Below are 27,685 nucleotides of genomic sequence, written 5' to 3'. Positions count from 1 at the left end.
ATTGGCAATTTCATAAAAGCATAAACAACAGCAAAAGTGTGATTGACATTCTTTATAGCTGAAGCGTTTGGTTTGTAAATGTCAATTGAATTTAAATTTTTACGCTGGCAGCCATACAAAACACTTTGTGGCTGGTAGAAATCATGTTTAGTCTTTATGCAAGTGAACAGTTTGATATAAAGGTTGTATTTTCTACAGAGATCTGAGATTTAATTGGTGATAATGAATGCATTATCTCATTATACACAACTAATTTATACCTAAAAATAGATATGTGGACAGGTTAAAATAGTTTAATTATGAATTTAACAACCTTACAGCTTCCACTACTAGGAGAAGAATTTGCCCTTTACAATATGCATCCAACAATGCAACCGATACAGCAACAGTGTTAGTGCATTCATATCCATGAACTTTATACATTTGAAAATCTTAAAAGGATAGTTCACCTAAAAAAAACTCATTCTACCTACATTTACTCATCCTCCACTTGTTCCAAACCTAGCTGAGTTTATTTCTTCCATTCATTCATTTTAATTTGGCTTAGTACCTTTATTCATCAGGGGTCACCACAGCTTAATGAACCACCAACTTATCCAGTATGCTTTACACAATGAATACCCTTCCAACTGCAACCCAGCACTGAGAAACATTCCATGCACACTCATTCACACACACACTATGGCCAATTTAGTTCATTCAATTTACCTATACCGCATGTCTTTGGACTGTGGGGGAAACTGGAGCACCTGAAACCCACACGAACACGGGAAGAACATGCAAACACCAGTCGCGACTTGAACCAGCAACCTGCTAACCACTGAGCCACCGTATCACCCTCTTCTTTCTCTATTGAACACAAAATAAATATAAACTGAACAATGCTAAAGAAAAGCAGCCATTGACTTTCATTTTTGTTAGATGCAAATGGCTGCTTTTTTTCCAACCTTCTTCAGAATATCTAAATTTGTTTTCAGTAGAAGAAAGTAATTCATACGTTTATAAATACATAAGTGTGGGTAAACAGAGGGAAATTTCCTTGTTGTGTACACTATCCCTTTAATTAGTACATAAGTTGCTTTGGAATGTCATTGGACAATGCAGGATGGTGATGTAACTTTTCTAGAAAATCCTGGTTTTTAACTTTAGGCACCTTAGGCCCTGTCCACACCAACAAGGGTATTTTTAAAAACCACACATTTTTCTATAAGGTTTGCTGTTTGTCCACATGAAAACTGAGAATCATGTGACTGAATCCAAAACTTTCTGAAAACTCTAGCCAGGCATAACATTTTCTGAAACTTGGTAGAGTGTGGTTGTGTTGACACGTCAGCATGTGTTTTCTCCTTCCTGACATTACTGGGTTCACACCAAATGCAGATGATGGAAATTCTGTAAGTTTGCTGCCTCATTCGCAGCATGACATGGTAATATGTCTTTACTCTCACATTGGCATTGTCTTGTAGGCAATTTACTCTTGAAAATACTTCCCTGTTTGGTGTGAAGCCAGCATAAAAGTATCATCAGCCCCTTAAACACAAACAGATCTTTCTGGAATATTTTTTTCAGAAATTGTTGTAACATTACGAGTAATTTGTCGAAATGCTACTCTATGTGAGCGCAGAAGGAAAATTGTTGGAACGAGCGAGTTCTCGCTTAGACATGTTGACGTGAGACGTCTACTCTAGCCAATCAGAACATTCAGGTGCATTCACATCCGCGCTGTTTATGAAAATAAAAGCCTTTGAATATTTTTCCAGACACATTTAGCTGCAAGATGTTAGTCAGATAACGTTTCTACGTATGTTCCTTCTTAATGCCAATTGTGTACAATTGGTTGGGGGGGTGTTGTTTTGTTTCTAAAAATATCTGTGTACGTGTGGACATGGTCAAAAATCAAGACCACTTTTGCTATGAACAACAATAATAATAAGTGTATGGATAATAAGTGTATGTTTGCATGTTTAGTACGAATGTTTTTCCTTTGCACTTTTGGAAATTTTATAAGCATAAGTAAAATGTTGTCAAAAGTATAAGTTCCACAGATCTTTAAATCTGACTGAAAATGCTATTTTTTGAATACTGTAAGCCTGTTTACATAGCTATTCATATATAATTGATATTTAATGTTTGTTTGTTTTTTTTACATTATTTTGATGTCATTCTTTAAAATTGTGCTTCTCTCCCTCTCTCTCGTCGGGTCTTCCCTGTGAAAGGTGAATAAAGATGGAGTCATAGTAGAGTGAGTACGACACACGCACATCCTCCTGCTTGGGAGTCCAGGGATTGATGCTTGACAGTTTTTACCCGGTAAAGAAGAGAAGCTGTCAAAGCGTGGATAAAAGACTGATGTCCCGCTCAGTGTGATGGGCTCCTGCTAGATACAAGACCTTAAGCAGAATGAGGGAAACCTGACCTCACTGACACTGCTGTCAGCATAGAGGAAATACAGCTGTCCAGCACTCCAGCCTTTCGCTTTGCAGTCAGGGGTTACATAGACTGCTGAGAGTTTTACATGCTCTACATGTGTGTGAAAACAGTAATAGCAGACTCAGGTCAAAACCTCCAGGGCTAACGAAATATAACACACATCGCTCACCCTTCATACATGCCTTGGTTTTAGAAGTGGGTACCTTATGATAGGTGTAGGCAGGCTGCATGCTGTTATTTGCAAGTTCCACATGAAGAAATGCTATAGTGTTTTTGAACCGTACTGTATTAAAGTTTATTATACTGTATATATTATAGGATTTACAACTTTTTGTTAGTGAATGCTACAGTATACTCTAGTATTAACGGTCACCTTTCAATAATGTTCCATAATGGCCCATTTCTACTGAGTGGTACAGTACAGTACGGGTCGGTATGGGTCACCTTTATTAGGCTTGCGTTTCCACTGCCCAAAGGGTATTAATGGTACCTTCCTGGTGGGTGTGGTGTACGACAATGTTTCAGTAGATGTTATTCTATAAACAAGATTTGATTATAACTAATTGATGTAGATCAATGATAGTTCAATATAGCCTACTGTAACATCTGCAATTATATAAAATAAATAAATGCAACATAAATGAACACATATAGACACCTAAATTCTCAGATGTGTTAGCAATTACAGAAAAAGTACACACAACATACATTTAGTCCTTATTTGGGTTCAAAAACAACATGCAACATAAATCCTACAGTCAGTATAAACCTCTCATCAGCATTTTTAATCTTCATCAGCACGACGTGATGACTCGTCTAGTTTTAGGCTTTTCTTCTGTATCTATTAGATGTTCACTAACAGCTCAAATTTAGCCTTGTTTTACGTCTATGTTTAGACCTCTATTAAACATTTATTAGATAAAAATGCTTGCTGGGAAGCCGGTGTCCTTTTCAGTCAAAAAATAAAAATTAGCTGGTTATAATAAAAGTGACTCAGAATTTGGCAGGGGTATGAATAATTTTGTGCTTTAATGTATATAAAAGCATATATAATGACAAAATAGTGAGAATTATTGCTAGATTTTTTTTTTTACAATGATTGATTTATGTACAATGTGTAAAAATTACTTGTATATGTTGTAGTAAGACTGAGACAAATGTTAAAACTACAGATTATGATATGACTTCACATATGTAGTCATTACATTTTTTTCTTTTTATTTGATGACTCGTCTAGTTTTGGGATTTTCTTCTATGTCTATTAGATGTTCAATGACAGCTCAAATTTAGCCTTGTTTAAATAAAGACCTCTAGACCTCTATTAGACATCTATTAGACAATAAATGCTTGCTGGGAAACCCATGTCATTTTCAGTCAAAAAAATATCAATTTGCTGGTTATAATAAAAATACATTAAGTCATAATTTGCCAGGGGTATGAATAATTTTGTGCTTGAATGAATATATGAACATATATAATGAAGATACAATGAGAATTATCCCTAGTTTTTTTTTTTATATGATGACTGATTTATGTACAATGTGTAAAAATGACCTGTATATGTTGTAGTAAGACTGACACATCTTCTAAAACTAGAAAAGTCATCAAATACAGATTATGATATGACTTCACATATGTATTCGTTCAAGTTTTTGTATTTGATGACTAGTCTGATATTGGGATTTTCTTCTATGTCTTTTAGATGTTCACTGATGGCTCAAAATTAGCCTTGTTTTAGAAGCCGTCTATGTCTAGAAGCCGTCTATGTTTAGAAGTCTATTGGACATCTATTAGACTTCTTTTAAAAACAAAAACAAACAAAAATAGTCAGCATTTCAGAGAACTTTAATCTTAACAGTCTGATTGGAAGTGGACGAAGGCCCACCTTTTCAGTGTGTTTGTTTGGTGCATCAAGGTTCAGATGACAGTAATATTTATCACGCTTATTAAACTGAGCCACATAACAGCAATCAATCCTACCACAGTTTACTTTAGTTAAACTAAACTTACTAATACACATAGATGGGATTTAAAATAATAATACTGATAAAAAAACTAATTATTGCTTTGCCAGACATTGATACTGAACTGAATTGGAATTTATGTAAACTTACATTTAGCGTCCCTCCAAATGCATTTGATGTTTAACCTGCAGAAAGCAGTGGGATTTTAGCTGAATTAGTTTTTACACTCAGGGTTGCTATTCAGCATGGCATCACAGGAACAGAAACCAATTAACTGAAAAAAGTGTTATGTTGAATCACATGCTTTTGAAACAAAACAAGATGAAAAATTGAATCAGTAAGGTTGCTTTTTCGAAGAAGGAATGCAATGCAAGCTTCTCAGATGAATTACGTTCATCAAAAATGTATTTGTTTTCATTTTATTTTTTGTTTTACAATTAAAATTTAAAACTCCAAATGCCTGGATAGTAGTTTATTTAGAACAGTTTTAAATTTTCCTGTCACATCTTGCACATGATGTTATGTTAATAACTAAATATTTACTGTCCAAATTGGGATATATCTTTAATATTTTTGCAGGTGAAAATATGCTTTTCTGTTATAGCAGATACCTGCCGTAGGGCAGAGCCGGTGTTCATACAACTACACAATTGTGCACTGGGATCTTGTACGAACATTAAAATTTAATATAACAACAAAACAAAAGAACACTGGATACATTTTAAACTGTATGGAAGGAGATGCTTTCAAAAGCAGTAGAAGGCAATACACCTGCTACCCATAGAAAAACAGCTCATGTAAACAGACATTGGTTTCAGTAAATGCTCTGGGCTAAAAGGGCTTTAAAGGGACAGTTGAGCCAAAAAAAAAAAAAGACATTTCGGTCACTTTTATTCCAAACCTGTATGACATGCTTTAACATTACTTTCGAGGAGGATGGCAAATCTCCTCAGTATAATAAAAGTGAAAAAAGAGTTTAACTGTCAATCTCCAAAATGACAAAAAGACATAATAACACATTAAAGGGCACCTATTTTACCCCTTTGTCAAAATTTAAGATAAATTTTTTGGGCGATACAGTGGAGCAATAGTAGTGCTATCGCCTCACAGCAAAAAGGTCGCTGGTTCAAGCCTCGGCTGAGTCAGTTGGAGTTTCTGTGTGGTGTTTGTATGTTATCCCTGCGTTCGTGTGGATTTCCTCTGGGTGCTCCGGTTTCCCCCACAGTCCACAGACATGCGGTATAGGTGAACTGGGTAAGCTAAAAATTGTCCGTATTGTATGAGTGTGAATAAGTGTGTATGGATGTTTCCCTGAGATGGGTTTTGGCTGGAATGGCATCCGCTTTGTAAAAACGTGCTGGATAAATTGGCGGTTCATTCCGCTGTGGCGAATAAAGGCCTAATAAAGGCCTGATAGCCTAATAAAGGGACTATCAAAAGAAAATGAATGAATGAATGAATGAAGATAAGTCTTTTGTGTCTCCAGAATGTGTCTAAGTTTTCAGCTCAATACATTTATTCTTTCACTTTCTTTGCGGCTTAGTCCCTTTATTATGTCGCTACAGCGGAATGAACTGGCAACTTATCCAGCATTTGTTTGACGCAGTGAATGCCCTTCCAGCTGCAACCCATCACTGGGAAACACATACACTCATTGCTGTTAGGCGAACGTGCTACCTACTGTGCCACTCTGCAGCCCCAGTTTTTGTTGCCTTTAATGCTAGTTCTCCCTGCCCACCATTCCCACGTGCCTGTCAGAGTGTGCCTCAATCTCCGCCTCTGCTGCGCCAGATAAACAGCACAGTGACAGACATGAAAGAAGCAGATCTCATGTGAGGAAATACTACTTTAAGAACTTTCACAATGATTATACGATGTATTTGTTGTTGAGTTAATTCAAGCCTTTCGGCCACGATGAGTCACACACAATGTTGTTTTAAAGTTAATGCACACACTGGCAACCACTGTAATTCATTGCAAATATGCACTGATTTAAAAGTGTTTTAAACTTGAAAAACTCATTCTTGATCACATTTGATGATGATTGATGATCACAGCTAGCTGAGCAAATCTTTTAATCCCAGTTGTTTTGCACACATCCTGTTTTGTTAATATGATTATACACATTACTATGGAGACATGTTAATACGCGGCTGTCAATCAAAGTGGGCGGGGAAACTACACTTCTTCACGTTGCCGTTTGCCCTTAATATGGGAGAGATTTAGATCTTATTTTAACGTAATGAAATTTTAAATAAAGAGACATTGTTTTTATATCACCACAATATGACTGTGTACACTATATCTACACACAGTTCTGTCCAAACAGCTTCAAAAAGTAGATTTTCATCATAGGTGCCCTTTAAATCAAAAAATGATAAATGCGTCAAAAATCACTACTGGTGAAAATTCAGCCTTGAGAGAAAAAGCACAGTCTGGCTGAACATATTTACACACTTAATCATAGAAAGTTAACTGAATGAAACTAGCTCTAAAATAATCTGAGTCAAATAAATGATGTCAAACTGCCATTTTTCATTTCAGATATATATGACCATAGACCACAAAACAAGTTATAAGTCACAATTTTTTATTTTATTTATTTTTTATTATTATTGATATGTATACATCATACGAAAGCTGAGCAAATAAGCTTTGCATTTATGTATAGGATATAAAAAATCTTTGGTAGAGATCTGAGGGTAGTTGGAGGAATCTGAGGGTAGTACTGAGAAAATGGCCTTTAAAGTTGTCAAATTAAGTTGGATTAATAAGCTTGGCATATTACTAATCAAAATGTTTTGATATATTTCCAAAATCATTCTAACCAAACTCAAAACTGTCGAGACGTGCCTCAATTGGTGTCAAATGCTTGTCAAATTAAGGGAATTTTTATATATACCCGATCAACATCAGACTGGTTTATGTTGTTCAGGTTCAACATATGCTGCCAAGAATAACTCATGTGCGTACGAAAATAACAAAATCAATCCAACCCAAACCAAAAAAACCTAACCCTAAGCCAGATATGAAAACTGATAAAATAAAATGAAATGAAATAAAATAAAACCATTGAAAATGGAATACAAAACTAAAACTGATAAAACCTCCAACAGAGTCTCGAAGAAAATAAAACAACACTGCTAATCGGAAGACTATCAGTAAATAATAACCTATATTTCAAAACAATCAAATGGCTTATATAACCCCCCTTTATGACAATTTTTATTTCAAAACGATCAAATGGCTTATATAACCCCCCTTTACGACAATTTATATTTTAAAACGATCAAATAGCTTATATAAACCCCCTTACGACAATTTAACAATGCTCTCTCTCTAGTTCTAAATCTTGAAAACTGCAGTACCCATCCATTGCAATTTCATAGAAGAGCGCCCAGCACATTACTCAAAATTTCCAACTGAGGAACGAACGGCGAATAAACGATTGCAGAATACATTTTCGGGTGCACTAATCCCTTAATCACAACTTTCCCTTTCATTGCCGACTGATGTGGTTTCACAGTCTCACACATTTCGTGTGATGTCACAGCATTTCTCTATCTGCTGTCATTCTCTATTGGAGCTCTCCAGCGAGTCTCTACAATGCAACAACATGCCAACTGCTCCGTCAGTCCAGAGGGATTGTTTGAGAGTGAGACAGCCCGAGGGTTGATGGGCAGAGGAAGACAGATTCAGTGTGTGAAGGGCAGCGTCATCTGCTCAGCTCTGAGTCGATGTGGCAGTGTGAAACAGCGTTTTTCTCTTCAGCTTTTCCACGCTGCACACCATCAAACACCGACACATAAATATAAAAACTGCACTTATGAGGCCCAGGAATACATAAGAGGTGTGAAATTGTTAAATGTAGAAAGAAGAGTGAAACTATTTAGGGCTGTTGCATCACATCAGATAGACAAATCCCACATCAGACCTCGGTTCACTTGTAATATCTCAATAGTTTCTCCTAGACAGCAGTGACATTAAAAAGAGTGTAAAATAAGAGAGGCTTTGAACAGTTTTCCCAAATTCTATCACCAATTGACTCATCGCTATGTTGTTCCAAACCAATATGCGGTTATTTTTTTATTTGTGGAGCACAGTGTAATATAAAATAATACAAATGTCATTTATATGGCACATTTAGAATAACAACTCTTGAAAGGGCTGTATCACAGTTTGATTTTAATCTAGTTGTATGAACATGGAGTTTCATATGGTTTATTTTGATAAGATATCAAAAGTTCAACAATATGTTTCATTGGAACACCACAAAATGTCCAATCGTAAATTTTACAGGCAGCCAATGTTGGGATGCTGAATCCGAGGCAAGACTCTCCCTTTCTTTGTAAGCATTCTGCACTAATTGAAGATGAGATGACCCTGAGAAATGCCTATAGAATGGCAATGTGTCAATACTGGGTAATGCAGTCTGGGAATTTGAAACACAGAAACCTGAATCCCATTTATTATAGTTTTATAGCTGCTATAGGTTTATTGTATCATATAAGCATTGACTTGAAATAAACTGTGAGCATTCACACTGTAGATTAAAACAAAAATCATTTACAGTAATGTTTTCTTGACTTTATATAATATATTATATATATATATATATATATATATATATATAGAGAGAGAGAGAGAGAGAGAGAGAGAGAGAGAGAGAATATATATATTTATTTTTAGTTTTGTAAGTGATATTTATTAAAAAAAAAAATATATATATATATATATATATATGACAAGAGGTTACTACATTTAGCCTTTTCTAACACACTTTCAGTAGTGAATTTTGTTGATAAACATGCATGTGTACCATACCTGTCAACATTGAAATGTGAAAATAAGGGATATGCCCACCATAATGAGGGATATGCCCCCTCCCCCTTAATAAATCCATAAGTAACTAAATATGCTCATATGAAGCTGTTTCATTGTAAATGAACAGTTAAACGGTCAGTTTTATTATTATTTAAAAAATAAAAAATAAATAGTACTTTATACATTGACTTGCAAATAAATTAGAAAACAGTTCAGCTTATTAAATTAATAGCTATTATAATGTAATAGAATTAAGTTATCAAATCTCATTAGCCGTTTTTTCAATGTATGACTTTCACATTCTGATTAAAGAGCAACCAATTAATGATTTATTTAGATTTTTTTTTCGTTTGATTACATTAAATAACAGAGGTGTCACTTTAAAAATGCACACATCTAACCTTATAATGAAAGCATTCGATTGCTTTCCTAACGTTTTATGCTCAGTTAGGACGAAATTACTTGTGTTTGAAATAAAACCCCCACCCAGATCGACATCTTTAGATATTATTTTAATTATTTATGTGTATATCTGTTTAAACACCCACCCAAAACCCAGACTTTTGCTCCGCTTCAAATGGCGTGTACAAAATCCATCAGTTGACAGTCATGCACCGTTATACGACTGTTTTGAGGATTGCATATGAAGGGGAGACGGCACTTCTAATGAAAAGGAAGGGAATCACGCCGTTTTTAAGTTTATTTCAAATTGTTTCCATGCCTAAACAAAGCAAAAGCACAGAACAGACTCACATTTAAGAGCAAGGGGCAGCCCCTGGTGGTTCGGCAGTGTGGGTTGAGTATAGGGAGGCTCAGCTCTTTAATGTTTATTTGCCACCCTTCAGTGAAAGACTGTAAATACGGGAAAAAACCTTTGCGGGATAATAGCAGGATAAAACTGTAAAATACGGGAGAATGCTGAGGGTTGACAGGTATGATGTGTACACTTATTAAGGAGTTATTGCACCTAAAGCTGACAGCTTATATAACCAAACATTTATTATATGTTATTTTTAAAATAAATGTTTTTTTTGCAATGTACTAAATTTGCCAATAATGATTTGTATTGATTAGGAATGTAATTACCCGGTTTCTAAAAGGGTTAATAATTTTAAAATATGTAACCTTGAACAACAAAACATTCTTATGCTGCATGGGTATATTTTGGCAGTAGCCGAAAATACAACAAATAAGTCCCAATCTTCAATATTTATTTTAATGCCAATATTGTCAAGAATATAAGTAAAGATCATTTTCCATAAAAATGTTTTTTTTTTATTTCTACTATGACTAAAAAATATTTTTTTGTTTATTAATGCGCATAGCTAGGCATTTAATTTAGATGGCTTTAAAATGTAGTTCTCAGTATTGCAGTTTTTTGGAAAGGTCACATTTCAGATTTTAATAATAGGTAAATAATAATACAAATAATAATTGAAAAATGCTGTCTATAATAAATCATTCATTGATGCAAACTTATTTATACAGATCTTAGATGATGTATAAATCTCAATTTAAAAAAAAAATTACACATGGTTTTGTAGTCCGGGTCACAAATATTCTTATTCATTTCATACAATGAATTGAATCCATTTGCTATGTGGAACCTGGATGTACACAGATTTTAGATGTTATAAGGGTTTCAGGAGAGAATCTTTAAAAGAGAGAATTTTGTTTAGATTTATAAATAATTCTGAGTTGGCAGAACTCATCCTTGGCCAGACCTGCTTATCTAGAGCCAAAGCCAAATCCATGATAACACCCAGAATGTTAACATGATCTGAAACACTTAACAAGATAGAGGTCAGTCTGCTTATAAATTCCATAATGGCAAAAGACAATACAAAAGCAACACACTTAATCGTATTGGTATTAAGCTTAAAGAAAGATACCCAACATGCAGGCTTCAATCTTGGCTAAGCAAACTACATGTTCATCAACTAACTGAGAACCTGGTGGATAGACAGCACAGACGATACAAAAGAATACAAAGATCTATCGTGAAACCAACAAGCTTGTTTATCAACATTTAAATACCTCAGTGTTGTTTTGCGTTAGCAATCTGTGGCACATTTTCAGAAATCCTCCTCCAGCCTAATGCATAGATCTGCAACATAAGAGAGGTTACATTTATGTTATGTTTGAAGCAACGGTGGGCTATATTTGCTGACAGCATGGTTGTTAATACTGTAATCTAGCAGTAGTACGTTTTGGTACATGCTCTGCACCAATAACCAAAGCAGCAGCAGCAAAGCAGATCCATACTGCTAAGATCAAACACATAACACTATAAACAATCATTACTACACTAAATCTTTCAGAGATTTGCCATGACAGAACTGTGTTTATAAGAAATGTAGGTATATGCTATAAAATTTAAACTGGTTCAAAAACAGAAAACAGCAGCACACCAAAAACAATTGACATTTGGGCTTACAAGTACAACTCATCTTAATGGCTATCGTGAGTAATGGATGATTAAGATTAATCGAACATTTTCCCTTTTGCTGCACTTCTAAAATTTGCAGCTGAAAATGGAACACTTTACAGGAGAAAATATCTAAACCTCCTTTAAAACACCTGAGCTTTTACAAGAGGAAAGAAATCTCCTGGGAAGCTGTGATGCACAAATAAAGATTCAGAGTATAAAAACCTTTGGCCAATTTTTTGCATAGTGTTCACTGTTCATGTATAGAAAAAGACTTGTACACCTGATGTCATTATTGATGTTATCAAAACACATTTATTGAGGAAAACCATACAAAAAGAAAGGCAATGTAAGTGCAGGATATACCAGTCATATGGCAGATTAAAACTTAGAAAAGATAAACGCATATAACATAGACTATAGCATTGGCATTTCTACAATTTAATTAAGGATTTTAACTTGTTCGTTGCTTTCAACAATGAATATTTCCACAAAGCAGCTTAGGATGTCAACTCTAAGCCCCCCGGTGACCAAACACAAGGTCATTGGAAGAAAAAGTCAGAAAGAAACCTTGGAAGGAACAGCCAAAGTTGACAAATATGAAACAATTTCAAGCCCCAGAAGCAAAACTGTCTGTCTAGAATGATTACTTCTCAGAACCGCAGTTATCTCCTAGCCTGAAAAAAGAAACAAAACAAAAAAGAAATATGGTATTTATATTACATAAAATGCACCACCATTATTAACAATATTAATATTATTGGTAATAATTACTACTAAATTTAACAAATAACTGAATATTTGATACTGATCGAATTCTTTTGATTCTTAAATACTTTTCAACATTTTTATTTAAAATTTGAAAGAAATGCTTTTAGTAAAGTACCAAATTAAACAAAAAAAGTGTTTTATTCCTTTCTTTCCAGTACTTAAGTACCCGTTTTGTTCTGTGTGCGCAAGACCTGTCAGCACACCCACAGTCTTATGTGCTTTGCATACCCATGGAGAAGCGCCTTTTGGGGACCCGAGTTTCTAAATCTCCTAAAATTTCCAGGATTCAGCTTCTAAAGCTTGTATGCACTTTTGCATTACCTTTCTGCTTAACTTGCCTACTTTTGCTTGGCTTTGCAGCTGACAGCGCAAGTCGCAAGAGTGAGAGAAACATTCAATAATTCTTTTTTTTATCTAAACTACTATATTCAGGTATGTACTTGAAGAGGACAAAATGACTGGTCTAAACTGACAGCAAAATACACCCATTTGTCTTATTTAAATAATCTAAATGTTTTACTCCTGTAATAATGATCATTTTTAGAGAAATTGGGTTTTATTCCTTTTTTTGTCATTTATTTCTCACTTGATGATTAATTTATTAATTTGATGATGCTAATATATTACATTATATATATATATATATATATATATATATATATATATATATATATATATATATATATATATATATATATATATATATATGTGTGTGTGTGTGTGTGTGTGTGTGTGTGTGTGTGTGTGTGTGTGTATCAAAACATTTTTGCTTTGAACTTGAAAGTGAGAGAGAAGCTGATTTTATCTGTCAGTGGGTGCACATGGCTCCTGAATGGCATAAGAGTAAGTGATATAGTGGATTCCTTTTTTTACTTTCAACAGTCTTTTTTACATTAACCCATTGAAAAGAAACAGTGTGTAACAACTGTCATAATAAATAAATGTATGAGTGGTTGTGAATCCATATAAAAATAAATATTGGTAAAAAATAAATTTTGTTATATATATATATATATATATATATATATATATATATATATATATATATATATATATATATATATATATATATATATATATACACACAGTGCATATATACATATACAGTTGAAGTCAGAATTATTAGCCCCCCTGAATTATTAGCGCCCCTGTTTATTTTTTCCCCCAATTTCTGTTTAATCGAGGGAAGATTGTTTCAGCACATTTCTAAGCATAATAGTTTGAAAAACCTATTTCTAATAACTGATTTATTTTATCTTTGCCATGAGGACAGTAATTAATATTTTACTTGATATTTTTCAAGACACTTCTATACAGCTTAAAGTGACATTTAAAGGCTTAACTAGGTTAATAAGGTGAACTAGGCAGGTTAGGGTGATTAAGCAAGTTATTGTTTAATGATGGTTTGTTCTGTAGACTATCGAAAAAAATAGCTTAAGGGGCTAATAATTTTGTCCTAAAAATGTTTTAAAATGTTTTTATTCTAGGTGAAATAAAACAAATAAGAATTTTTCCAGAAGAAAAAATATTATTAGACATACTGTGAAAAATTATTTGCTCTGTTAAACATCATTTGGGAAATATTTAAAATACAAAAAAAAATCAAAATCAAAAGGGGGCTAATAATTCTGACTTCAACTGTACATACTGTATATATATATATATATATATATATATATATATATATATATATATATATATATATATATATATATATACATACACTGTGTGTATATGTATATATAAATTACTGTAAAACATCAAAATACTGTTTAATTGTTTAATTAATATCTTAATATTTCACCTTTGTACTTTTAAAATAGCCTAATTTCAAATGAAAGCACGTGTTTAGAGGAAATTAGAGGGAGACAAAACAAGATAATTCTGTATGTATACTGTCATCATACAGTTAATGCACAGCTTAACGAAAAACACATTCTCTTACAGATTTCAAGTGCATAAAAACAGCTCAACATCTCAAGAGGGCTGCCACAAAAACAGACAAAGTCATGAGGCAACCTAGAAACCACAATGGCCTGAATCCCAAACAGAGCCAGCGAGTTTACGTCTGCATTTGAGACAGTGAGGTGACACAAAGAAGCTAAATTTATCCATGCGGACTCATAACTAACACCCTGTTTTGCATGGAGCCAGCCCAGCTCCGTGACTCCATGTGACATGAACAAAAAGCGAAAGCAAACAGACAACGATCGGTCCCTTATTTTAGAGCAAACTTTTACATCCTTCAGTCACGCAATGAGGGGCAACCAGTGGGTTCTCTAAGGATCCAAAATAAAGATGCCAATTCTCATTACCGTCACACAGAGAAACAGTAAGACACTTCCTCAAATCTGTTGGGCAGGTTTTACTTACAGATTCACTCGTGGGGAAAAGAATAACAAATTCAAATGAAGCAACTCCAACACAAGATCCAATTTACTTTAGGAGGCAATGAAGTTTCTGCCATGCCCTCTGTTATGAATCTATCTGACAGTGTTGTAAAACGCTTGAATCATGCCTACTTTAAATCAATATTAATTTTAAAAACACACGCGCGCACACGGTCGAGTGGCTGAATATAACTCAACCTCTCCTCAGCATTTTGGTGGCTGATGAAGTCAGAGCAGGCCAGTTATCAAGCACACTAAATGAGACCACAATTACAGTGATTAGCAGTGAACTGCCAGACATTTACTTCCAATTAGAGGCAAATCAGAGTTTAATGAGAGAGACAATGTAGAAAGATGATACAAACTGTGAATATTAATGCATATTTAAGAATGTATCCAGACCTGCTAACAGTGACGCCTGCGGTCAGGACTCTATTGAAGAATTTATCACACTCCCAATTTCAGCCCATGTCTTCCCGCTCAAGTTCATACATCTTCATGTACATAAATTTGGCCATTTTGTCAGAAAAATGAATCTTTAAAATGAAGCCGCCTTTGTTCACAGTTTATAATATTTCTTTGCCTCTGTTTTATGGCATTATGATAATGTCTATCCCAAAGGGACGATGACTGTATGGGCCAAAATTGAGAACTGAGTTCAGTCCCAATTGTGGGTCGCCAGAGGGACTGAGGACCAGCGTCCACTTGTAAGGGAATCTTTTTCTAATTAACGTCATGATTGATGATCACTAGGGAAACTCAGCTGCAGGGTCCAGTTCTTAGACGTCTCATTTCACGTTAATGGAAAGCCATTTAAGTGGGATCTTTAAATACTTCAGGGGGTGGTGTGTATTTTGGTGTATTTGTCAAATCTGTAATTTCACTTAAAGCTGATTGTGCTTTTAATACTATAAATCAGCACTGAACATGCTAATTAATCAGTGGTAACTGAAATGGCACATTTAATCCAATTCATGAATAAATTGAGGTGTTATTTATTTACTCCACATTTTTGGGTTGTAATTACATTATATATGCATGACATGCAAATAATTTGTCAAACTTAACCCTCAGCTAAAAAAAAAAGAAAGGCTGTGTAAATGACCTTTTCTTGTTTTGAGAAAAAAGAGTGCAGTTCTAATCGTTCAGGAGTGAAAGATTTTTTTTTTCCTTCCTGACCAATGTTGCATATTTTAGAATATTACATTTTATAATATTACGACATTAACTTTCCTATTTTTATATATTTCGAAATGTAATTTGTTTCTAACTATTTTAATATGCTGCTTGGTGCTAAAATTATCAATTTTCAAAACATAACTGTTTTTTTTTTTTTACTTTTTAAAATTAAATTAAAACAGCATTTATTTTAAATTCATTACCTACAAAACACTAAACACCAAAAAACAAAACACTGAATAAGAGAATATTGAATAATAAAAACAATTTGTATTAACATTTTAAATATTTTTTATGATTTTTTAAGATAAATAAGCAAACTAAGTATTAAAGAAACCAATAAATAAAAGTGTGATAAAAATGATACAATGCTAAACATAAATTAGTACATCCTATTTTAAAACAAAACAGACTTATTAAATGGATATATTTATTAAAATAATATTTTAACCACCAAACATCTTTACAAATAGATAGATAATACATTTACATTATTGAGAAATTATCTTAAAAAAATTACAAACTAAAAATTTTTTTATCATTTTTTTGTTTCTCTTGAATCTTACTCTTTTAGTTCCAGATTTACCTTCTCTATTCTAATGTATATATAATATAATATTGTAAAGCTTCCAATAGAAAATATTTAAGCAATATTAATGATATTTTTTATAATTTAAAAATGTTAATTATACAAGTTGAGCACTGTAAATGGTCAAATCCTTGCTTGCTTACTTACTCCCTGGGCCATTTATATAGAAGTTGATATTTAGCCGCACTATGTTGGGGTTTCATAACATCTACTTTTTATGAGGTGGGTCACCAATGCTCAACCCCCAACCTGGAGGACCAGGACATACACTACAGACAATTTAGCCAACCCAAATCACCTATAGCGCATGGCTTTGGACTTGTGGGGGAAACCGGAGGACCTGGGGGAAACCGGAGCACCTGGAGGAAACCCGCAGGAATACAGGGACAACATGTAAATTCCACACAAAAAGGCAAATGATAAAATAATGAATATAAACACTTAGTACCCAAATATTAAAAAATATTAAGTTTTAAATAAAAAAATAATAATCTAAAATTTAATACAATAAATTAAAAATTATATTATTTATAAATTAGATTGAATTTAATACCAAAAAGGGAAAGAAGACAGATTAAAATCTAAAAGATTGAAATATCAGCTTTAGCAACTCTTTCGAATGAGAGCTGCTGTTACTCTCCTGACATTCATCAATGCAAAAAGCGAGTACAAAAAGAGCAGGCTGTTATCTGTGTAAAACTGATTGGCGCATCCAGACCATCGCTAGATTCATCTGCTCATGTCTGTTTTGCATAAGCGCCTGCAGTCCCTTAATTGTTCACCATTCTGCATTCTGTGATGCCGAATCTGCACTGAAATCCACTCACAGGCAGGCACTATGAAGGCTTCCCATCACCTCAGAAACCATAACAGGGGTTCGTAATTGCTTGATAATGTGGAATCAATCTATTATTAGAGGCTGAGTGAAGTTGTGCAGTCATTTGTCGCAGTAGGATGTGCAAACGCACTCAAAATGCATGAATTCATTTGAATTGATGTTTTTCAATACTTTGCAAGCCCTGCAGGACTAAATCCCTATCTCTTATCTTTTAAATGCATACTTATTTATTTTTTTGGAGGGGTGGGGTCGTTGCATGTGGGGAAATGGAATTGATTCAATTTGTAGACTTGACATAAATTGTTGCCGCAGAGAAGTACCATACAATTTTTAGAAACACAATTTAAAGGCTATACACATAAATTGAACAAAAAATAGACATAATATTAGTTAATATTATTATTAATTAATAATATTTGATTCCCAGAATGATGTAGGAATACTAATTTCCAGTTCCCAGGACATTCTCTGTTGATTGGTTCTCTGTTGGTTAGCCAGGAAAAATTCAGCTTATACTATATAACCTTCTATTTCACAGAGAAATTTTCTGCGATCAACATTTTTTTTTACAAAAAACAAAACAACAAACATTAATTTGTTCATTTTCCTTCAGCGTAGTCTCTGATTTATCAGATGTTATCACAGCAGAATGAACCACTTACTACTCTGGCATGTTTTACGCAGCGGATGTCTTTCCAGCCGCAACACAGCACCATGCTGGGAAACACCCTTATACTCTTGCATTCACAACCACTCGTACACTACGGTCAATTTAGTTCATCTTAAACACCTATAGTGCATGTCTTTGAACTGTGTGGAAACAGGAGCACCCGGAGAAAACCCACGCAAACATGGGGAGAACATGCAAATTCCACACAGAAATGCCAACTGGTCCAGGTGGGACTTAAACCAGCGACCTTCTTGCTGTGAGGTGACAGCTCTAACCACTTTGCCAAAAACAAATAAACACTCCTGAGAATCTTACAGTGCTCACATTCAGAAAAGGTTGATAGCCCATTGTGCTCAACTTTTCTCCACTCTGCACTGACATGTGCTAATGAAGTCTTGGTGAGTCAGTAAAGACACAACCCTTCACCCTCCCTTATGTTGACCAGTCCTGATGGCACTTCAGTCACATGCCGTTCAACCTCTCTGGGAAATAAAAACCCATTTGTGCCTGTTATGGTCATGAAACTGGCCATTATGTACAAGATCTGTTGTTATAGCTACACTTACCATTTTAATGACAGTCTGCATTACTGGTCAAATGAAATGGCTTTACGAGTAGTAAAGCATTATGAGGAGCTTTCCAGAAGGGCGGAATCAATAGTATAATGTCTAATAAATATTTCTTCTGATCATAAAATAGTCCCTTGCTCTGCACAAAATAAATAAATAAAAAACACCCACACACGAACCATCATCACTTGCACTTATAATACAATGCCTATATTAGGAAGAGAGAGAGAGAGAGAAATGAAAGAGGGGGAAAGAGATGCACCTCTGGCCTTGTTGTTATTTTTTTCGCGCTTTCCTCTCAGCCATTCCAATATCAGGCTTGCTTTAGCCATCTGAAAGAACAGGAAATGAAGGCACCCATATCACACGCTCATAATACAAAAACAGTGATAGCAGCTCGGCCAAAAGCGTCGGTGTCGACGGCACAGGCACACAGTCATCCAGAGCCCGAGTGGCCGCCCTCGCGTTCAGCATCCCGCTTTACCTCACGTCCACAGCGTGGTGGTGAGGCCTTTATCCTTATTATGAGATTAAAACTTAAACAAGAGCGCTAAAGCAGAACTTTAGGCAAGTTTTAATAATAAAGCCATCTTAATGGTTAATTAAACTATTAGGATATTTAGGCAACACCACTGTACAAAGAGAGAAGAGAGAGGGAGACATAGGCTATCTATCTAGTGTTCTACCACTCATTACTGTTAACCTTGACCCAACCCTGCCACCTAGTGCACATACAGCAGTGTTACGAATTTTATTGCTGATGGACATCGTCTCCTTTGCTTCTTTTATCATTTAGCTGATGATGGCTTAATTAAAAACAGTTTCTCAATATTCACACGCATTCAGATGTCTGTTTTAATTAAAACAATACATTTACCCAACATTATCAATTTGATTAAACTGATCAAAAGTAATTGTAAACACATTTAATGTTACAAAAAGATATGATATTAATGCTGTTATTTTGTATCGATGAAGGAATACTGAAAAACTTGTTTAGCCTTTTATCTAGTAGTGAATATATTATGCAGCAATACATTTTGATTTTACAAATATAACCAAATATCGGAACAAGACTACATTTCTTCAGAAGAAAAAAATAACAATAGTAATACATGTCGCACTCTTTCTCGGTTATTATAATTAATTTTTGCAAGCATGAACACCTCTACATTTGTTTAATATATCTGTGTATTAAATAAATGACTAAATACAATAGGAAAAGGCATCACATTTTCTAGAAATCTGTTAGCAAACTATTCTTAGTAACTGGAATCAAAAAGAAGTCTTTATTGTGCACCAAATCAACATGCTAGAAAACACCATAAAGGATAAATATTACAGTTTTAAATATATTAAAATAGTAAACAGTTATTAATTGTAATCATCTCACATCCGTCTTTACTACATTTCTGCCCAAACAAATGCAGTGTTGGCACACATAAGAGACTTCTATCAAATATATTTTTTAATAATTCTACCAGCCAAATTCTTTTGACGCATTGGTTTCCCTAAAGTATTCTAATGCTTCCTGTTTATTGTAAAAGACACAATGTGATAGAGAGTTTCAGTAATTCACTAATTCCATCTTAGTCCCAAATCTTAATTTATTGAAAGTCTCATTTGCTTGCCAAACCAATGTGCAGACAATGTCTGAAAATATAGTTTAATAAGATCCAAATTACATTCCAAATCAAGTCCAGGCAATGAAAAGTTTTTTAATATTAAAATATGATCAAAGCATTTCATTTAAAGCAGATTCAGTCTGAAGTTTTATCCTTGCTCCTCAAATATTGAACTTCAAAAACACTGCAGCACTGTGTGGAATTAAAGTAAAACCCTGCACAGAAAACTGCTCCCAAATAAAACCTCTTTCACTAACAGGGATCGATATCAGCGATGCGTGCAAACGAAGACTCCGCGAGGCGGTCGAGATTCGCCCTTCACTTTCATTTAATTGTCCAGCACAATTGGCACTGTAAAAGCACAAAGTTTCCATTGCCTGGAAATAAAAACGTTCATGTCTGTCAAGCTAAAAACAAAAACAGTGCTGCTGTTATGGCTGTGTATTATAAGACAGCAATAAAAACATTATAAATAAGCATTTAAAGTTTATGACAGAAAATATACAACTTGCAATACATTTTAATTCTCAATATGATCAACTAAACAAACACAAAGCCTTAACACAGCAATGAATTTGACAAATAGACATGGCAACTGAGACTGTCTTTATATTTCATATCTGTTAAACATTTCTTTAATAGTGGAGAATTTTACAATATAAAAACCATTTTGACTCGGCTATGTGTACAATGTTGTCCAGAAAAGAAACAAAATTTATACTTAAACATCTTTTATACCTGAGACAATCGTAGAAAAATAGACAGATACAAAATAAAAACACCTCTAACAGTCCCTGAATTACCCTTGCTCTTGGTAACAAACTGGATCTTCATTTTCTAAAATAAAGATGAAGATTTCACATTGAAGCTATTTCTCTGAACATTAGTATAATAAAGTTTTTTTCTCAAGTCTAAAGAACATCTGCTCATCCATCCATCAATCTCTCCCTCTCTCTCTCTCTATATATATATATATTTTTTTTTAAGTAAACAAACAATTCCTACTTTAAAATAAATAAATAATTGACCTGAAGTTAAAATTATCTAGCATGTGAATGCCGAAAGACATTTTACAGTGTTGTTGTTGTTTGAAAACCATCAATTACACCCAATGTTTCTTTCCTTTCTTGATTTGTTTTTTCTTTATGGGTCATCACGCATCATCATCTGAGAATTTGAACTTGGCATAAACAATGAGCATAATTATTGACATGACTACACACAATGAACCAACCACTAAATAAGCAATGCCCAAGAAATCGTTCCTCCCTCCCATCCAAGACACGTTACTGAAGACCACCTTCTTACGGCCATCAAAAGTCAGTACTGGGTAATCTAAAAAATAAGTGGTTAAGGAACAAACTTCAACTTCCACCAAGTAACATTGTTTTACATTGTTCAGCCATAATTACATAATTAATTAATTCTATGCTTAATAACGTACAATAATAGGTTTGACTGATAATAACTGACAATAATAAAATGGCTTTTTTGAACACCAGTCCACTTGCATTTTCTGAATTTATAACAGTGAAAAGCAGACTAATGACTGCTGAAAATTTGGCTTTTCTATAGTAAATATAGTAATATTATATACAGTTATATAAAATTAAAATTTTTTACAGTATTTTCTATTATATTTTTCTTCTGGAAAACATTATATTTATTATAGTTTGGTTGGATAAAAAAAAAAAAAATTTACATATATTTTTTTTTAAATGTAAAAACTGCTAAAGTCAATATTATTAAACCAATTAAGAAATTACTTTAAGTTTATATATATATATATATATATATATATATATATATATATATATATATATATATATATATATATATATATATATATATATATATATATATATATATATATTGGATCGGTAAGATTATTATGATTATTATTTAAAATTATGATCACTGACATTGCATTTATATATATATATATATATATATATATATATATATATATATATATTTATATATATATATATATATATATATATATATATATATATATATATATATATATATATATATATATATATATATATGTGTGTGTGTGTGTGTGTGTGTGTATATACACATATATATATATTTTTTATATATATATATTTATATATATATCAGCTAGTTGATTTATAAGATTTTCTTTTTTAATATTAAATATATGCAATGTCAGTGATCATAATTTTAAATAATAATCATAATAATAATAATCTTACCGATCCAAAATGTTTTAACAGTACACATTTTTCAAAAGCAAAATGAAATATTTTTGTGCAAAACTGCACCTTTAAAACAAATTTCAATAGTTCTGCCTTTTCAACAATTTACATAGGGATATTAAGTGTATCCAAAGTCTCTTGTTTGTTTCTTCTACATTCTGCTCTGAAGCAGCTAAAAGCCACACCCAACCTGTAAAACCTGTTGGCCTGGATCACAGGCAAATGCGCTCAAAAGACATCTGCAAAACAGAACTCAAGCCATATGTGGACTATAAATAACTAAAGACTGTAGTCATGACGAGGCTACTAACTATAGAAATCTGGTAAATGAATAAAACATGATAACTCTCTACTGTTAATCCCTTTGACTTGAATGAGTTTTGACTTTCAGATGAAGGATACTGTAATGGACTGTCATGGAGTAGTTCCCAGCAGGGAGACCCGCGGCATAATTGCCCTCTGTGATTCGCCTGTACAGCTTTCTGAACTGAGGAAGTGCTGCTCTCCTCATCCACACGAGGAAGTCCTGGTTCAGAAAACCATTGTTGTTAGGGTCTGTGGAGTCCAGGTCATATGCAGGTTTGGGCCAGTTTATTGGCTTCACTGTACCTGTTAATTAACATTGATGAAAATAAAGAAATTAAGTACTAGTGCAAGTCACAAATTCAGTATAGTGACAAGTTCAAACTTTAAGATCAATTACCAGCAAAGGCATTTGCTAAAGAGCCGTTGACAAATGAAGGGTTCCTGTACTTAATGTTGTAATCAGTCCACCAAGCTATACCTTTACCATCTAATGGCACCAGATTTTTGGTACCATTGATTATTTGGTAGAGCTCAAATGTGTCTAAAGAAAAAACAAAACAAAAAAACATTTACTGTAAAATATTACAGGCCCATTAAGCAATTTGAACTTATTTCCCTTTATTTAATTCTAATTGTCCCAACAATTTTTGCATTTGAAACTCAATTCAACTTCAGAATCAAGTAATATTATTCAAATCATGTAATTCAAATGTTTTTTTTTTTGCATTGTTTTGAGCAAGTTAAAATATTATCTTTATGATGAATCTTTTCATATTTAGTTAATTCAACTAACATTCAACTTGTTTAAAGCGATAGTTCACCTAAAAATGAAAATTCTGTCATAATTTTCTCACTACTCGTTTTAAACCGGTTTTACGTTGTTTCCTCTGTTAAACATAAAATAATATATTTTGAAGAAAGCTGAAAACCTGTACCAGCGGCTTTCATTGCATGTATTTTTTCTACCCCAAAAGTAAACGCTCACAGATTTCAGCTTGCTTTAAAATATCTTCTTTTGTGTTCAAAAGAAACTCAAAAAGGTTTGGAACCTGAGTACATGAGTAAATAGTGAGTAAATGTTCATTTTTTCTTTTTAGAGTGAACAGTCCCTTTATGGCAGAAGGTAGAATTAAATTAAGTTTACCCAAATAAAATGGTTTACAGTATTAATGACACATCCCAGAGCTACATGCACACATTAAGTTGATCTACAAAACTGAAATGATACCGTTGAACATGCTGTTTGCTATTGCGCCACATGGGACAATGGGTCTGTTTTGGTTGTCATAACTATATGGAGAGCAGACAGATTGTGGACTCTGGAGGAAAATATGAACAAGGAAAGCAAAGTTCATTACATGGAAAGCAAGATATAACACGTTTCAAACATTTCAAAAATCATTCTTGCCAAATGCACACCGTGAAATATTGTGTATCGCCAGAGAGCTGATAGTAGTCCAATGACACGCCATATTTCCTGAAGTTCTGGTAGTAATTAGACAAGCCATAGTAAAAGAAGACAGGACCCTGTAAGCAGCACAGACATTAGTCAGTTTTAAACATTTACATTGAGTATTAAGATAAGTGTTTGTCATTCTGATCAAAAGTGGACAATGATAAATGCAAGTATAAATTAAATCTGAAACTTTATAAAAGTTTGTCCACTTTCAGCCACTTACAGAGATAGTTGAAAACACATATTTGATTTTGAGTGTTCCATTATGAGAGCAAACTGGGGTCAAGTTGGTTCAAACAACCCCCAAAGACCACCTGTTGACCACATTCTTAAACATTATAGGACAGGTTGTTAAAGCCAGAAATTTAATATTTTAAACAAAAGTTTAGTTGGTTTGAAGCGGACAAATGTTTAAAATCAGAATATCATTTCACCAGTCCTTATTCTAACAAAAACACAGCGTTCTGTGTAGTTTTACAGCTAGAATTAAAAAAACTGCTTTCTGTGTCATTTTCAGTATCTCCTTTTAAATTCATAATTCATTGCAAGGTTACAACATCCTAACAACATGCAATGCAACATGATTCCAGCGACAATCTATTTGGCTGTCCGCACCAGACGTGACACGACAGACACATTTAAAATACCACTGACATAAAAAAAAAACAATACATAGAGATAAATAAACAATAAAATGAAATTATAAAAATTAATAAAAATTAAATAAATTGATAAAAATCACAGAAATGTGTACCACACTCTCAAAGAAATAAACAGGTTTATAAGCGAATTAATAAGTAATATGGATAAGCAGAAGACAATGGATGAATGATAATACACATTAAACCTCATAAAAAGTTCACAGTCCTAACTTTGAAGTAATGTATATGTCTGCTAGTTTTTTTTTTTTTTTCAGTTTGTCAATAAATGTCAGACAAAATGTTGTTCAAACTCATACTAGTGACATTTATTACTGAATAAAACACATAAGCAGCATCTAAGGAGATCATTGTCATAGTAGTTTATGCTGTTGTTCAGCTGCAAAGCCACAGAAATCGGAAATATGCAAACACCTGTCCAGGCATGGGACGATAACCGTTTTCAAGGTATACTGTTGTTTGGAAAAGTCAAGGTTTTAAAACTGCCCAAAATTTTCTGGTATACCATCCCTAAGGTATATGTAAGATTTTTTTTTTTTTTTTTTTTTACTGTTTTAAGACAACAGTATCTCCAGCAGAAAAGATATCCAAAGATGTCACTTTAATCTGTACAGAAATCTGTTTTGAGACTAATAAAAACAGCAGAAGATAATTCATTTTTAATTATTTAGCCTGACATGTTTACTGCTCCAAAATATTTTAAATGTTTATTAATATAAAAAAAGTTTTACTTTTCTAAACATTTCTAAAGAGCAGTATTAATATTTTAAGAGCAGTAATCCCAATATCATGAAATCATGATATTTTTATCCAAGGTATACCATCAGAATCTTATACCAGCCCATGCCAAAACCTGCATATCAGTGAAGAAAGTGGTTAAAGGTAGACGAACCACCAAGTGTGAACATTTATATATCTCCTCATCTACTTGTGATTTGATTTATTAATTTTGATGCTGAATACCAAGTGCAATCGGGGTCATTGAAAGAACAATATCAGACTTAAAAATGTGGAAACTTTACCGTAAAAAGTTTGTCGAGGGAGAATGTGATTTCACAGGTGCAGTTTTGGCTACTTGTCATCGAACAGCGGAAACAAGATGAGTCCGTCGCAACACCCGTGTAGTCCATCTGTGACATGGTGAGAAAAGACAGCATTCATTTTTAATAAATGTCTCTCACTTTGCACAAAGCAGCTAGGTTAATAATATTACTACTAGGCAGTATAATGTAAACTCCAAAGTAAATCTAAAACAGTCTTGAATGTTTAAGTAGTGTTGTCTATCCTTTAACAAACAACCAGGAACTGACATGAGTTCATGTTTAAACTACTTCATCAAAGAATGAACAAAATCCACCTGGATCCTGTTTTTTTCCCCTGTAGTAAAGGCTTACCTCCAGCACTTGGATGGTCTGTGAGGTCAGAAACAAGCCAACACCGATCCCTATGAAGGCCAACCCAATGACTAGAAAACCAGGAATGACAATGCCAGCGGAGAGTATGGGCTGCCATGCCGGGAGACGTTGCTGTGTGAAGGCTGTGTTGTCAGGCCGTTGGGCCGTCTCTCCCTCATTCTTCATCCTACTGTTCTCTGAAAGGGGGAACAAGACATTGCAAGTAAATTATGTATAAGACATGGAAAAAAGATAAGAGACAAATTAAAAAAAATCTTTCACTGAATTTACTGCACTTATGTTAGGTAAGATATAAAAGTTTGTTTCAATAATAAATGTCTGATAACATTTCTTCTAAATTACAAACAAAAAGAGTCTCATTTAGAGTTTTGTTTTCTTGTTCCAAAAAAGGACAACTGGCCAGAATAACAAGTGCTTTTATTTGTTGTGACTGAAAATAAAAGTTATTTCACTAAATGTATTTCTTAAGTCTTCTGTATTTAAAACATTTTTATTGTGTAGTCTAAATAAATAAATAAATGTCTGAAACATGGCTCCATTTGTTTTATTTTTTTGGGAAAAAAGCTTAATTTTAAATTTGAAAGATATGCCAATAGTGTACTGAATGTGTAAAGTTGAAAGTTGAAGAAAAATGTACTAAAACACATTTAAAAAAAAATGTAAATCCTGAGAAACAGAGTTTTCAAGAAGTCTTAATTATTTTCATGGTAGTATATTTAAAATAATGAATCAATATAATGGACAAGAGGTCACAGTACAGTACAAAAAACTGCAGAGCCAATTGTAAATTGTAATTGTATAGCAACATCAACAGTTATATTGCTAAAACTCCACAGAACAGAATGAAGTGTTTAAACAATTTCTATTATAAGCAAACACCAATTTTGATTGGCTGATTGAGTCACAAATAATGTTACGTATAAATTGTTTTGGTTTGTTACATTTGACTAAAAAGTAATGTGTTTATTATTAATTGACCAATGTATGTCTCTTAACGGTCTTCTTCTAATAACTTATTTTGATTACAGTTAAGGTTAATTCCCTTGAGAGTAACCGACAGTAAAACAACAACCGATGACAATCGCAGGAAAACAAACAAACCCGTGCTTCAAAAACCTCAATCACTGATGATCACAGTTTTAAGAGTAGGAGTCTTAAAGCCATAGAAAACAAAACTCACCTCAAAAAAGAGTTTGGCGTTTGCAGTGCGGCTTTTCTTAGATGCCCTCTTTTATAAAATCGTAAATTACATCGAAAAACAAAAGACACACCTTCACAAAGTCCCGTACCTGTTTTACTTGTTCAACACCTGGGTCAGCTTTTCCGCCTTTCGTATGCTCCTCCTAT

The 27,685-nt window shown here is 33.4% G+C and overlaps 1 protein-coding gene and 1 long non-coding RNA gene across 7 annotated transcripts in view; both read right to left on the bottom strand.

The window, feature by feature from the left end:
• Window positions 1-19,352, bottom strand: part of LOC141378581 (uncharacterized) — a 101,233-nt gene extending 81,881 nt beyond the window's left edge. For 3 of the 5 annotated variants that reach the window (XR_012393434.1, XR_012393433.1, XR_012393435.1), the window contains exons 1-3: window positions 18,915-19,346; window positions 16,874-16,934; window positions 11,256-11,325 (exon numbers count right to left, since the gene is read on the bottom strand). This is a non-coding gene — a long non-coding RNA (uncharacterized lncRNA). Of the gene's footprint in view, window positions 1-9,570; window positions 11,326-16,873; window positions 16,935-18,914 lie in introns of those variants that run through there. The other 2 variants (XR_012393432.1, XR_012393431.1) reach the window with 2 other exon arrangements.
• Window positions 19,353-19,914: 562 nt separating this feature from the next.
• On the bottom strand, window positions 19,915-27,662 carry tmem30b (transmembrane protein 30B). Of its 2 annotated transcripts, none has more exon segments than NM_001002179.1 (8): window positions 19,915-21,612; window positions 22,905-23,111; window positions 23,206-23,349; window positions 24,037-24,127; window positions 24,228-24,335; window positions 25,946-26,053; window positions 26,318-26,514; window positions 27,519-27,602. In NM_001002179.1, coding segments are annotated over 7 exon segments (1,026 nt in total). In that variant the 5' UTR covers window positions 26,504-26,514; window positions 27,519-27,602; the 3' UTR covers window positions 19,915-21,430.
• Window positions 27,663-27,685: the final 23 nt, after the last annotated feature.

The sequence above is a fragment of the Danio rerio genome, chromosome 17 (assembly GCF_049306965.1).
Source record: "Danio rerio strain Tuebingen ecotype United States chromosome 17, GRCz12tu, whole genome shotgun sequence".
Classification (NCBI taxonomy): Eukaryota; Metazoa; Chordata; class Actinopteri; order Cypriniformes; family Danionidae; genus Danio; species Danio rerio.
Note: the sequence above shows the minus strand (reverse complement) of the source record. Positions and strands in the feature narration are given on the sequence as shown.